The sequence below is a fragment of the Falco rusticolus genome, chromosome 4, assembly GCF_015220075.1.
Source record: "Falco rusticolus isolate bFalRus1 chromosome 4, bFalRus1.pri, whole genome shotgun sequence".
In the NCBI taxonomy this organism is placed as follows: domain Eukaryota; kingdom Metazoa; phylum Chordata; class Aves; order Falconiformes; family Falconidae; genus Falco; species Falco rusticolus.
In genome coordinates, this window is record NC_051190.1 from 81,290,300 (window position 1) to 81,305,736 (window position 15,437).

The following is a 15,437-nucleotide window of genomic DNA, read 5'->3' on the forward strand; positions in this document are numbered from 1 at the left end:
ACCTTTAACAAGCTGCAGGAGAAACTAGCCGCTGAAAGGGTAAGTTTAAATAAAAAACTGATTTGTTGTAAATCCATTATACCCCAAAACCAAATGCTTTCACCATGGAAAGGAGACATTCACTCACTAAGAATTTTTTCTATCTGTCCATTTTATTTCAGAACAAGAAGTAACAGCTACCATGATAAGCTAGCATTAGATTAATATTTGAACTATTTTTATCAAGTCACTGAACAATTGCAATCTGCCAAAACCTATCTGATTCCAAATATATGGAATCAATAGTCATTTTATAATATTATCATGACAAAATGTTGCCATCAAGTTATTTAAATATAAAACAAAAGATAGTATCCGAATAATATTTGCCTTCATTAGCAATAGGTAATTTTAACTATTTCCTTTCAAGTTTGAAGGTTGAAACAATTATTAAAGGCTCCCCCCACTTTCAAGTTTCTGGCATCAGGAAACTGTTACAATCTATATTCTGTCCAGCGTAACAACTGCCAGAGGGAATCTTATTCAAAGTAAGTTTTATATCAAAATCATTTAGATGTTCTTACATATTTCATGTTAAACAGAGTAAGAAGAAAAACTAATTTCCATAAAAATCTAGTATGCAGCTAGTGGAACACATCTGTAAGTTTTCTGTAAGTCGTATTCAGCTTGTTAATTATGGAGCAATAAAATATTAAAGAGGTTACTGAACTGTTTACATTTTGGATTAATTCTTTAATACATGTGAACCTCCTACCATTTTTGGTGGGAAAAGCACACATTTATTTTCTGTTTACTTGTTTACCACCAACTTCTCACAGGTGACACTAACTGTAAAAATCTCCAGGCTAAAATACGTGATGTAGTAAGGATAGCTTCAGGAAAAGCAAACAAAAAGAAACCCACAAGCATTTTTTTGTGTGTCATAAAATGCAACTCACTTTCTTCTCCTAACTAAAAAGTAGATTTTTGACCTGGTTACTCCCCAGTGGGGATCTGAACTCGTGGGAGAAACCTGGTCAGCTGCCACTGCTTTTCTTAAAAAGGGTCAAGATGTTTTAAAATTTCATGGTCATTTCCCTGGCTCCAGAGCATTATGAAAAGAAATATGTAAACATTACTGACGCTGCCAAATTGGCAGACTTCTAGCCTATGAAGGTCCAGAAGAACATAAATGGACACATCTAGCAATGGGTAAACAAGTCTGATTTCAAAATCTGTTTCCTGGCTAATCTCATCCCTGTAGACATTTGAGCAGAGCTATAATATCCTCAAATACTAATATATTACAAAGACTACCAAAAGTGGGTTTAGTTGTTTGTTGTTGGTTTTGTTGGTTTTTTTAATAAAAATATGGGATAAAGTTAATAGCTTAATATTTTGGTTTCTCATATTGACCTTTTATTTCAACTTTAGTTTAGCCTTTAGAAAAGCTGTGCAAAGTCTGTGTTTTATGGAACACCTAAAACAATGGCATGGCCTGAAACACATAGATTTCTTAAAGTATTTCTAGAACACTGAAACACCTGTAAATATTTAGTTGTAATATGCTGTGGGAAAATATAATTATAACATTATTTAGCTTTACTATCCTCTGCTAGATGAAAAGGCAACTTCTGTTTTTTTCATTTTTAAATACTTACCAGATGATGCTATCTGCTTTTACAAAGGCTCCTCAACCTAGCTGACACTGGACTAGACACCTTTCTCTCTCAAAACCTATCCAAATTTAGTCAGTGAAATAGACTCCACTACAGAGAAAAAAAGGCTGTCAAACAATTCATTCTAAAATAAGCAGTGCTTCCAGAATAAAAATTGCCATTACAGTAATCTATGTACCTACAGAAATTATTAAATCAGTTTTAAATTATTTTTCAAACTTTCATTACTATCTGCACATGCATTATGAATCTACCTCTATTTTTCTGACTTATGATCAAAGAAATTTAATCATTTTCAGAAATAAAAACACCCATGCCAGTGAAAAATCAAACTAAAATTTCTCCTCTCCGCCAAGAAATAGTAGCATTTTAACATATTTCTGGCTTGTCAGAATGAATGAGATAACACAAAATAAGGAGTTCCTTAGGCAAATTACCACAGGAAGACAATTACAATTGTATCTGATCATTATACTACAAAAATGATCTCAGTACAGAACATCCTGTTTTCAGTGACTAGGAAAGAATCATATTAATTCATAAAAATATATCCTCTGTTCCATTAATTTAAAGAGAACTTTTTGATTATATATAGAATAACTACATGCTAAAAATAATGCTAGGAGAATAAAAACATCAGCAAAATAAACAATACCCAACAACTTACTTAAAGGTTAAGAACTTGCCTAACTACATATAAAGCTGTTCAAACAGAATCACTATGTAGGCAAGTAATCATCAGCATATTTCTCTTTCTATGAAAACCAACAGCAAGCATTTCACTCCAACATCCCTCCTTCCCAAAAAAACAGAATACCTAGTATATGAACAGCTGTTCACAGTCCAGTATATGATAAAAATTAAACATATGTGAATACTCAGATTCATTTATATCAGGATAAATTTGGAGAGATTATGTTAACTTGCATCAAAATCATGTTTATTTCAGATGCAGTTTACATAAAAATTTGAACCAGAAACACTAAGAACAGACAATACATAAAATTCTTTATGCTTAAAATAAACACTATTATAAATATCAAAGGAAAAAATATCAGAAAACATAGCTGAAGAAAACAAATACACTTCAACAAGCAGAAAGCTACCTTGCATTTTGTTAAAAGTTCTCTTAATGCAGCAGCTCATTTTTTGCTATTGTTAAATGATTCTCTCAACAGCTACTCTAAATTCAGATTTCTACATTATTGTTCTTAAACCTTCTCTCTTCAGTACAATGTCCTCTGCAAGATTATTTGAAATAGTTAAAAGCACAAGCCGGTGTAGAACAGACTGATGTCAGTTTTCCAATCACCCCTTACACAGTCTCACAACTACAAATACAAAGACAAAAATAACATGCAAAATATTTAAAGGTTTCTGGAGGGAAAAAATTAAATAGAAGAAAAATAAAAAAAGAAATAGTACTTTTTAAGTATTCCATACACACCTAATGTTCTGTGCTGTGAACAAGGTGGAAAGAAGACACTTGCACTTAAATCTTGAAGCATCCCGTCCCGATGAACCCAGAGAAACTAATTTCTGCCATCAGAAAAGTACTCCACCAGAACACCAAATAATTATATGTGCTGCTCTAAAGGAAACAGCAAGCCCAGTTCTGGCTGTATGTAGTCTCTCGAGGTACAATAATATAAACCTGATCAATTGCAATTAAAATCTGAACCGAGGCTTAGAACTTGAAGTCTTGGTGCATTAGTTCTTGCCAAAAGCAGATGTGATTGTGAGCTGGAAGCAATTTCTCCTGGTAATTTGTGATGACACTGGGTAGAGCAGCCCCAGAGTCCCCAAAGACAAACTCATCAGAGGCTCTAATGTATGCATGACACATGAGGTGGCTCTTTTAGAGCTCAATTAATTGGGCTGAACATTAAGACAGCAAGTTCAGGACTTTTTTTTTGTTTGTTTTGTTTCTCCCCCTCCAGAGTTTTTTTCCTCTTTTTACAAGCAGTTTTTTCCCTTACCTTCTGCAAGCCATGTCTCCTGTAATTGGCTCAGATCTTGAAAGAGTTCTGCAAAAAGATGAAGACATGGATAAAAGGCTCATACCTTTAATCCCTTGTAAGATTAAAATATGTTTGAAAACACATTTTTCCTGAAGAACAATGTATATGAATTCTATTTTGGCAGTCAAACATATAGACCACGCAGGTATTTTCGGGTTGCAGTTCCTGATTTTTCTACACCTACTAATCAAGAAGTACATACTGAATTGTTTTATCAACCCTTAAAATAATAACCAGAATCTCAACCAAACTTTGTAGTATAAAAGGCTTATTCAGTAATACATAGAAAGTTAAAAATTATAACCTTTCTTAGAAGGTGAATTATTTTTCCTTATACAATTTGGGCCTCCTCCTGCAGTGTCTGCCCCAGAAAAAGCTCTCTCAGACTTCAACAGGAGTCCCGCCGGAGCAATGACTGAGTATTTTTATTCACAGTGTCATAACTATCATATAAAAATTCTGAACCAAACACCTGAGCTGCTGCAACAGCAAATAGAAATGGGAAATCTTCTGTACTTCCCTTTATGTTTTACTTTGTATGACAAGAGAATCACCACTGTTTCCTCTATGTTGTACTCACTGTACTTAAAGTGAAACCACCTTCTCCATGGACAGAGTTTTGCAGCAGCTTGTATTTTTTTGCAATTCACTGAAATCAATTGCTCATAATGGGTGTAAACCAGAGCAGCATTCAGCTTACTTGCAAAGCTCAGAAACTCAGTTAAGAAAATTCTGTTTACTAGGTAGGATATTTCAAAAGATAAATGGTTTATTTTTAATTTACTGTATTTTGAGAGAGACTTCCTCCTTTATGAATGCTGTCAGATAACTATTTACATACACTTAAATGACAGAGGCTACTCATTTATTCTGTGGACTGATACCTCATGTTCACATTGGTAAATCATTTAACTTAAAATCAGCAAGTTGTTTTCTTTTCAATCTACCCTAAAATAAACTTTTCCAAACAAGTAAGTAGAGATTTTGAAAAGTGTATCCATGTGTCCTCAACCTAGGAAGGTGTATATAGGGGTAAACTGTAGGTCCCTATATACCTTCCTGTACGTCTTTGTACTCGCAGGGGTGTAGGCATAGCATCTATACCGGCCATGTAACCTAAAGATGTGTTAACAGCTATTGTTCAACTACAGTTCTCAAGCTACAACCATGTGAGTGTCTACTGATGGGACCAAGTTACAGATCTTTGGCCACCTAAAACTTTGCCCACTCTAGACTCCCTTAAACGAATTTCCCAGGATTTTTAACCCTACCAGTGTTACACAGCAATAGAAACGGGCTGCCAGACACCAGGAGCCTGACTAACAGCACTACAGTAAAGCTAGAGTGAAAACCAACAACGTCCACACCAGCATTCTCGCTCCTGCTAACACTGGTGAATGCACACCAGTGAAAAGGATGTTAAAAGATGGGAGGAATGAGGAAAGCCCTGAATCTCAAGAGGCCTTAAGGTGAAAAAGCCAGGTGCCATAACTAGTGTCAGATGCTGCAAAGGCTTGGCTTCAGTGCATGACATCCATGTGGCACGTGCAGCAGTACCTAAAATACAACAGGGTAAGTCAAGGAAAGAATATTAACTTTATCATTTATTATGTTTGCCAGTTTGCAATCACAGTAGTAAATGCAATTTTCTTGCCTGGTTTATTCAGATTGATTTAGATATATTTACCTCCAAAATAAAGCGGTCTAAGAAAGAAAAGGAGGGGGGGGGGGACGACACGGACACGGGACAGAGACACACCGACGGGGGACAGCCACTGGACAAGCCCTCACCTTCTGAATCATGAGCCAGGTCTCTGTTAATGAATTTTCTTTTCCTGACATTTGTCGGTCTCTCATTACAGTTTCTCCCACGCGGATTCTATAAACAGGAAAGATCAGTTACTTCAGAAATCTTAGGTGGTTTGATTTTTTGTTTGATTGTTGGTTTGTTGGCCTTTTTTTTTTCATTTAACCAAGAATCCTTTACATTTTCAAGCAGGGAAATGATTGTCTTGCAGCCTCCAATTTCTAGCAAAAGATACTGCTGAGCACCTAACACCCTCCAAAAAATTCCTGTGTCTAAATGAAACACATTTCTATCTATCTATGTAGACATCTATTTGTACAGATACATACATAATGTGTTCAAGCAGCAGCAACACAATACCAACCATGTATTTTTAGCAGCTAAAGTACACAAACCTACACAACAGCACATAAATCCCCTCTGCATAAGCTATGCAGGAGAACTCAGATACGAGATTATAACAGACTGCTCTGTTTCCCTGTGTTACTTATAACATTGTTTGCAAAGTCCTGAAAGAAAAAAAAAAGGGGGGGGGGGGGCGAAAAGGAGGGGGGGCAAATGTTAACATTTGCCTCAACTTCATTCTTCTGAGAGTGGAGGCAAACGCTGCCAGAAACTTTGAATGCAGCTGCTGCTGCTCTTGCCTCTCTCATCCGCTAATCATTTGCATGATTTTTTAATCATCCCCAAAACTGTCTTTAAAAGAACATGACGCTTTATTGAAATAACTAAGAAGACAGGCTCATCTCACAGGCAAAGCTCCCAGCTGAAGAGTCGCCCCTACAGTGGTAACAAAGCAGATAATCTGTCTGCAAAACTCCCCCACAGAAATAAGTCGGAGTCAAGTTTATAAACACCAACTTTGAACTGATCACTCACATTGGTGACCATGTAAGGCACTTGCTGGTCATAAAATCCATCCATTCTGCAGCTCTTCCAGAAGTCTTAGCTCAGTGTTTTATTTACTGGGCATTTGATCTGGAGATTTCCTCGGGATCTGGACTTCAATCAGCCTAGAGGGGAATACAAGATGGCTTTTAGATTGAAAAAAAAAACCCACCAAAAACAAAAAAAAACCACCAAAAAACCCAAAAAACACCCCCCCCCCCCCCCCAAAAAACCCGATGAATGAACTGCTTGAATGTGCATAGCTAATTAACCTCAGAGTCCCATTCATAAAAACAACCCTTCCTTCTCTGCCTTCACCTGGGTTACACGCTTCTGCCAGGAAAACACGGCGCAAAGGCACTTCGAGCAGCCGCCGAGCCGGGGAGAGGCAGGGTTTATTTACACTCCCCGCCGTACCCCCGGGCGATCCGCGCAAGCGGCAGCCCCGCTCTCGCTAACGTGTGCTCAACTCGTAATGGCGATCGGCGGGGCTGGCCGCGCACCTCCCGGCGGCGGCGCCCGCCACCCGCGGCCGCGCACACGCACGCACACACACGCGCGCGCGCCCCCCCGCACGCCCCGCACACGCACCCCGCCACCTTCTCCCCCAGGGTCGCTCTGGCAGCCCACCACCGCGCAATCCTGCGGGGCGGCGGACAAAGTTGCGGGGAAGACCCACCTGAAGGCCACGCGCGGCGATCGGCTGCAAAAAATTCCCTCCAAATTTAATAAAAACATTAATTATTCCCCAGCACTTCCCCCTTGGAAGCGGCGAGCGCCACTGACAGAGCTCAATCCCGTGGTTTTTTCCTCTCCTCCTCCTCCAGGGGCCCCCGAGCCGCGCCGGCGGATCCCCGTCGCCCATTGGCTCCCCGCGCCCCCCGCCGGATCGCCGGATCGCCGCGCGCCCGCCCGCCCCGGCCTCGGCCCCGGCCCCGGCCCCGCCGCCCCCCGCCCGGCCCCGCCGCCAACGCGGGGGGCGAGCCCCCGGCCTCCCCTGGGCTCCCCCGCCGGGGGCCGGGGGCGGGGGGAAATCGCGACTCGGTGCCGCCACGCGCATCCCGGCATCCTGCCGCAGGCACACCGGGTTCCCTGCGCCCCCCGGCTGGCACGGCGACCCCCTCCCTGCACAGAACTGGTTTCAAAAAATAATAATAAAAAAAGTTTAGCCTCCCTGACTCCGAAAAGAAAAAAACCCCACAATAAACAAACAAAAAAACAAACACCCACCCCAACAACAACAACAAAAAACCCCACCCCCGCGCCCGTTCCGGCGGCGGAGCCGGCCCCGCACAGCGCCGCGGGAGCCCGGCCCGGGAGAGGGGAGCGCGGCGGCGGCCGCTTGGCGCTGCCCGGTCAGGAGCTGGTGGCATCCCGGAGCTCTGGGGATTTGGGGTTGGTTTCTTCCGTTTGTTTGTTTGGGGTTGGATTTTGTTGTTGTTGTTGTTTTCTTTTGTGTGTTTTTTGTTGTTTTTTTTTTTCTTAGCTGAATCATAGAAAGCAATTGTTATTTCTACTAGGATGACATAATTTCTAGGTTTTGTGGACAGAATTTGGCAGCATCCAGGCACCGGATCTAGGGTGTTGGGTTTTTGTTGGTTTTGGTTTGTTGTTTTGTTGGGTTTTTTTGCTGCAGTGGTGCCAGGACCTATCAATCTCAGGATTTCTGAGGACTTCTCAAAGAAAGTGAGCTTTCTTTTCTCTGTACAGAGTGGCTGTTGGAGGGCTGTGTCCAAAAATTCTTCCCTCTCTGAACTGCCGAAATGCACCAAAGCAGATTGTGTGGTTTCATAACAGCTATATTTGTCCTCTCTTTGAGCACTGAATTCCAGGTATCACAGGAATCAGGTGGTATATTTAGGTATTCACGATGCTGGCTTGCTGCGAGCCATGAAGTTTCAGATCTTTATGCTATGATGTAGTCCTGCAATTAACAGGCAGAGCCCCAAGCTAGCGAGTCCAGCTTTGCCCTCAGCCCCTTCTGAGGGCTTGTTTTATAGCTGAGGGTGTAAAGGCAACTAAAGAAACTTGCTTTTGCATAAATAGCCTGCAGTGATATTAACAATATTCAGGTTAAATCTTCTGTACTACTCTGTTCTGAAAATTGCAATTTTTTCACTGCGGTCTATTCTGGAGCATATTACTTTCTGATGTGATTCCCCCCCGCTTCTGATCTCACTATTCGTACTCACTTGCCACTTGTCCTGTCCAGCCAAGGAAGAGCAAAGCACCACATTCCCACAGCTTCTGTCCTTCCCATACTGCCTTGTTCAGCAAAAGCATCCACCACCAGCAGTATGTTTTCTGTTTTCTTGCTGCTTCTGTTTCCGCAGAAGCACACCTGGAATTACATGAAAGTAATGACATTCTAAATGTTGTATAAACCTATAATCATTTTATTGTGTTCTTGGCCAAGTCTTGGAGTTGCTGCTCCTGTAAGCCACTTTTGTGATATTACAGGGGAATAAAACTCTACCAAATGCTCCAGGTATAAATGAAATTACCTGGGTAATGAGACCATCATTTTTTTATTTATACTCATAGCCAGACTAGAGTAGCTGCTGCGCTTGTAGGAAGGCTGTGGCTATGAATCTATCCTATCCCTGGGGAGCAATGTGGCCACTTTAACCCCTGGACCAGGAGGGCTGATGAAGCTATCATCTCTAATTGTCCACCCCACCCTGCAGAGGGGGTGTCTGAGCCAACCATCAACCAACCCCCAAAGCGCTGGGCTTTTACCGTGTATTTTTCTAAACCAAAATCAGTGATGGATTGTCTTATCTTTAAACAGGGCACTAAAAATTGTAGGTGTGTCAGCCAGACAAGCTAATTAAACCACCCTCAACTGAAGTTTCCAAGGGACCTCAGACCCATCAGGTATTATGTACCACCTGTGAAATGCGCACCACTGGTTCCCATCTTGTGCTTCCCTACACCATAGCCTGCACCTCGGAGGCTACTGGCACGGTAGCAGGGGCACCTTCCAGCACACACACACGGCCACAGGCTTGGCACCCTAGATTACCGGGCCGGAGGAGGTCAGCACTCTGCAGCAGCTGAGCTCTTTGCACTCCCGGCTGGGCTGGAACTCCAAGAGAAGCCATGCATTAAAGGTGTCCTGACAGGAGGCATGCTGTATCGCTTGCTGTTACTCCTCACACCACATGCCTCTTCCTTCCCTCCTCCACCTAGCTGGCCCTTTCAGACATGCTGGGGAGGAAAGAAAGAGTAAAGCTATTTTGAAGACCTCTTTATCCTCATGTCTGTTCATCCACTGTGCTGAGTGCTACTCAGGGAAATTTCATTAACTATTAAGAAGTAGATGCTTACAGGGAACAAAACAAACAAACAAACAAAACCCCAAAGCACCCCACAACCAACCGACATACCTACTGGCAATGCACTCCAGTATCTGTGTGCAGAAATGCAGAATTTTACTGTCACAGGTCACACCCATCTACTTGTAAATTGGTGTGGCCACCGTAATTATTTTGTAATTTTGCATGTTTGTCCAAAACTCTTGCAACTTTGTTTTGCTGGGGTTTTTTTGTAATAAAGTTTTTATGTTTTAACTACTATTTTCAGAAAATAGTACTCTTAAATACCTTTTTTTAAAAAAATAAGCCTTTTAGAAAAAAAAAAGTAATCTCAAAATCACTTTATTTTTTAGCTTAAAAGACTGAACAGTTTCTACCAAATTGAAAATATTCTAAAAAATATGCTAAAAAAAATCTAAAAAAAAAATTACTAGAAAAAATTGTTTTAAAAATCCAGCTTTTCTAATGGTACTGCTTTAGAAGCAAGATACTTGTTTTCTTTTAGAAACAGACATGTTCAATTACACTGTGAAGCTTCACTATATATTGAAAATTATATATTATTTCCATTTCATAATTGCAATATATACTTCACACACTAATATGAAAGAGGACAATGAAATATATATTTCTTGCTTGATTTGGCACACTATGGAGCTACAAATTATTGCTGTAACATAAAAAATAGAAGTAAATCCAGACAGATAGAGCAAAGAGAAGATTTGATAAACACCAGTCTCTTCTGGAAAATGTGAGAAGAATTTAACCATATTTTCAAATGAAGAAAGACTCCATCATAATCCAATATTATAAAATCTAAATTCAATAATAAAAAATATTAACTGACTTTATAACAATGCAAAGAATCACACTAAAAATGCTTTATGCTGAAAAATAAACCTTTTGGGACACCTTCATAAGATATGCTTACGCTAACGAAAATCCTTCAGAAAAAGGATAGTCACCATTTAAATATACTACACAAGTAAATTTCAAAATATCAATAAATTAAAAAAATCCTACTTGTTTTTCTGAAATTGTTTAACCTAACCACTCCATCCAGGCATTTTCCCAGTAAATGTGAAGTACTTATGGGTCTGATATACAATAAAAGGGATGCCATCAATCTAAACAACAGTTTAGCAGCAACTTTTAAAACATAATCTATAGCAGACTCAATAAAATAACAACTAACTATGGGACTGAGTACAGCAAAACCATGAAAATCTAATGAGATTTCTGTCTGGTAAATTAACCCTTGACCACATTTTAACCTTCTGATGCTGACTCTTACAGGAGGTTAACAGTGCTTATTTTATCATGACGCTACTGACATACAACAAAGCAGTGTATAATGGCAAAATTAAACAGAAAAAAAAAACAGAGAAAGGAATAGGGCAGATACTTGCCCAGCAGCATGGCTTTTTGTAAAGCCTTTGATTGAAATGCAGCATCCAGGACTGAATCTTAAACTAGGAAAAGGAAAGTACCAGTAGGAAGAAAACACATGATGATTATATTCATATGCTAAACTATCAGATGTGGAATTAAAAGTACATGCAAACAAGTATCTTCAAAGAAAGAGGAAGGAAAACAAAGAAGTAATCCCAGTTTAGCTGTTTTTAACACATTGCATACATCATTATAATTCAGAACTACCATTGCACAAACCTAGAGGCCTCCATAAGTAACTCCATTTACATGCCCATTTACCTGATAATGCAATGCTAGGCAATTTTCAGTAAACATTTATGTACTAGAAAATTATTCTAGCCAGGAAAACTAAAATTAAGATATTTCACAAACAGTGCAAGAAGGTAAAAGCCCAAACAAATCTTTTATTGCAGAAAGGTGAGAAATAAATTTAGTTTAACAGTATTTTCAGCCTTCAGTGTAACTAAGACTTCAAACTTAGGGTTGACTAGAAAAGCTTTAGAAATGAGAAGGCCTGGGAACTGGCCCATTTGTTGCAGCAAAGTAATCTCAGTATTGTTCAGGTTCTGCTAATAGTCTTCTAGGTAATCCTTGCACTAGCAACCCCTGTCATCTCATTGGGGGGTTTGTGCCTATAAAGTGAGACGACAGTTTCTTCACTTGAGAAGAACTGTTGAAAATAATAGAAAGTCCATTGTGGAGATCCTGACTGCACATAGCTCCTTGGAATGTCCTAATCTAGATCCTTCTGAATCAGTGAAGGGCCAAATTCATGCTACACATAGGTAATAACTTCAATAACAGTTGCTACAAAGGAGGACTATCATCTAGACCTGTGAACTGATGCTCAGGAAAGAACACCCAGCTCCACATACCATCACAGGCAAAGCAGTAAGCAGTCCTCTACTACAGACTACCAGAGAACAAGTTACATGAGTTTGATTGACTCATATAAACCATCACTGCCTTGTCTCAACAATGTTCATTTCCTGACTAACTGAACAAATCAAAATCAGATAAAAAAGATACTAGCCCGGGACCTAATATAGCAATATATCGGCCACTGGAAGAGCAAACCAAGTAAAAACATGGGAACGTGAATTGTAATAGGTTCTTGCAGGGTCAGGGAGGTTCCCAGCTTGCTGTCCTTACAATTACACTCATGAAATGGCCAGCCATGATTAAGTGATAATGAAGAAGCCTAGAAGTCATTTGGATATCAGGCCAGTCAAAGAATTTCTGCACAACCCCTAATCACACAGATGGCTGTAATTTGCATGTCCTCCCTTATGAATACCAAGAGAAAATCATGCAAACACTTCAGAATCCTTCACATATTTTATGGGAGATTTCTGCCCCACCATATTTCATAAGGGTTGTACAAAACCTCAAATCTCCTGATGCAGTTATAGTCTAAGACAAACATGAAAGAAGGAAAAGGAAGAGAAATGCTTAAAGTTTGTGTTTACTAAGTTTGCTGGAAAATCTGTCATTTAGAAGTTGTTCACTGCACGTTAAATGGCTTTTTTGAATTTAAGCCCTTCTAGTAGCCTGAAATCCAGAAGGCACAAAAATGATACAAAGTGCCCTTTCAGAATTACAGACTCTCACTCAAGATCACTACTGGACATGCTCAGAGCTTGAGCACAGATATTAACATAGCAGCAAGAAGTCTGGAGGAAAAAGCAATGCCGTTTATTAAATGGGTGGCTATAATGACAAAAAAACCAAACAAGCTTTTGAACCCAAAGAAGGGCCTTAAGTTTATCTTCTGTTCTTCAGTAGCTGCATCAACTGGGCTAGTACAAAATACTTCCTCTCTTTACAAATGTTCATTTATGTATTTTGGCTGTTACAGCAACTATCAAAACTATTACTATTAGCAGACAATGGCTATATTGATACTACATCAAATTGGCATTATCATACCTGTATTATTAATGTTAACCACCTGTTATGCTCTCCTCTTTATATACTAGTCTTCCCTTCTGGAGCTACATACACACATGTGAAACCATAAACACCTATAACCATTCAGACCTAACCATCCTTTTTCACATGCATACCATCCTTAAACCCAGATATCTGAATATAGCGTCTGAGTATTCCAAGAGAAACAATACTAGAGTCAAAGAAAGAGGACAAAATCTTAAGCTCAGCTCCATGCACTTAAAATAGCAAGACACCAAAAAGCAGGTATAGATTACTTAAAGAAAGAAAAAATTAAGAGGCAGCGAGTTGTGTTTCTTAATTCTTTTTAAAATAGTAAAGAGTTGACTGAACAGCAGAAACAATGAAGACCTAAGTAAACCATGACGTTAGTTGAAGAGCACACTTGTTGCAAATGCTGTTTCAGAGACAAACCCTGCCCCAATCTCCAGTTAATTAGGAAGCTACTTTGCCAGCGACGGGGTAAGAGAGATGTTTTGCCCTTTGTGTTCAGGTGAGGAATTAATTTTTTGTGTTTATTGGCAGTAGGGAGGATGTATTTGTTACAGAGTAGCTAATATAGGAGAAAAGGACTATGTTAACTTCTGTCGGGATAATCAGATCATATACGTTATGTTCTCACGTTTGCCATATTTAGTAGGTTTTGTAATTTTTGCTTGCTGAGAATGACAGCCTTACAGTGGGGCTCTATTGTGCCTGTTATGGTGCCGAGTAAAGATGCTGGTCTCTGCCCTAGAGAGCATAGGTGTTCCTTCATTAAACAGCAATGAAAATGTGTCCTCCCTCCAGCCCCAACCCGGTACCCTTGAGAGGCAGAAGCAATGAAATAGGCAGTAGCTAGGTATGGCTTCTATGTGTCAGACAGAGGCATTTTAAATCAGAGGTTTTAAGGCAGTGTTTGAAAGAACACAACTCATGAGGTTCCTGCGATTTCCGTGGGAACTTTTCCCGTGTAATGCAGAAAATAAGCAGCAGATGCGGGTCACTACAGGCTTTTATTATTGCTTGTTTGGCTATTACAGCTATTGGGCAGCTACCTAGAGCAGACAATATCACAGTCAGGTTGAACTACATTGCAAAGAGTCAAAAGCAGGGTGCTGCTGTGAAAGATGGTTGAGAAGAGCATGGAGACCAGGGAGAGGATGGCAATACAGGGAAGGAACTACTCCTTGGCAGCACTACCGTAGTAGGTAGAGGTGCCACCAAAGCAGAAAGTGAAGTTCAGAGATAAGAAAATTTCAGGTAGGCAGTGACTGGGAAAAGCTAATGTTAGCAAGGTTCAGATGGAGGACTAAATAATTATTTTATCCATGTGGTAAGAAAAAATTCGAGGTTGGGAGAAATCACTTAAAAATGGAGCCTATGATTATATGTACAGATGAAATAGGATGTACAGGAACTACGAGCCAGAGTCCTCCTAAACGAATTGTGCAAGTCTTCACAGAAATAATAAATGTCACAGAGGATATACCAACACAATAACATTTGAACCCATAGAAAACATAACAGGCACAGAACATTTAGAAGCAGGAAGTGATCTTTTCATTCAGTGAATTTAATGTGCTTAAAAACTTACATTTGCACCTCCCAAAATCTGTTAGCGAGGTAGGAAAGCATAATTACCCCTGTTTTTAGAAATAAGAAAATTAGGCACTTGCAAGTATACCAAGGATCAAGAAGAGGGACAAATGTTGCATGCTGGGAGGGTTTCAGTCATATTCAAGGACTTCATTGCTTCTCTGACCTAGCTATATTGGGTCACCAAACTCAGCTCTGATTTTAGAGGCTTCTTCCACATAGAGTGCACAAGGTTACCATCATTCGCAACTTTGCAATTCATTATTTTCAGTATTTGAAGAAGAGGGGAGAAGGGAAGAACATGCAATCTTTGAACGTTAGGAATTTCATTTTTTAAAGTATCATGTTTTAATAAGGCATTAAGTTACTGGTTCATATTGAATTTTATTTTGTCATAAATATTTTTTTTGTCTGGTTTGAAGAATAAATTCTATTTTAAAATATCTCCTGCATTCAAATAAACAAACAAACAAGGAACTGAAAGCAGGAGGTGGAATTGAAGCCCCGTTACATATGACAAAGGCCAAATATGGCCTAGCTCTATCTGCTGCTGCTGCTGCTGCTGCAGCTACAGGTTCACCATAGGGAAGTAAGAAGATGGCAGGAGTGCAGCTTAAAGGAAGCTGCCCAGAAAAGGAACATCTTTGCTCCCTGAAATATCTTGCTATGGATCCACAGTTTTAGGCTTTTCAGGTCTGCACAAACATAGAAGAATTCACCAGTGACTTTCCATTATTGTATATTTTTAAAAAAATGGTTCTATAACTAAAATAGTACATATTCT

General features: G+C 39.7%; 1 protein-coding gene across 4 annotated transcripts in view; it reads right to left on the reverse strand.

The window, feature by feature from the left end:
* The window catches only part of ETV1 (ETS variant transcription factor 1), a 66,786-nt gene extending 59,575 nt beyond the window's left edge, over positions 1-7,211 (reverse strand). For 2 of the 4 annotated variants that reach the window (XM_037385851.1, XM_037385849.1), the window contains exons 1-4: positions 7,054-7,211; positions 6,366-6,499; positions 5,471-5,558; positions 3,638-3,685 (exon numbers count right to left, since the gene is read on the reverse strand). In XM_037385851.1, coding sequence (XP_037241748.1) covers positions 3,638-3,685; positions 5,471-5,558; positions 6,366-6,410 — 181 coding nt within the window. In that variant the 5' untranslated portion in view covers positions 6,411-6,499; positions 7,054-7,211. Of the gene's footprint in view, positions 1-3,105; positions 3,579-3,637; positions 3,686-5,470; positions 5,559-6,365; positions 6,500-6,692; positions 6,881-7,053 lie in introns of those variants that run through there. The other 2 variants (XM_037385850.1, XM_037385852.1) reach the window with 2 other exon arrangements.
* Between the last annotated feature and the right edge of the window lie 8,226 nt (positions 7,212-15,437).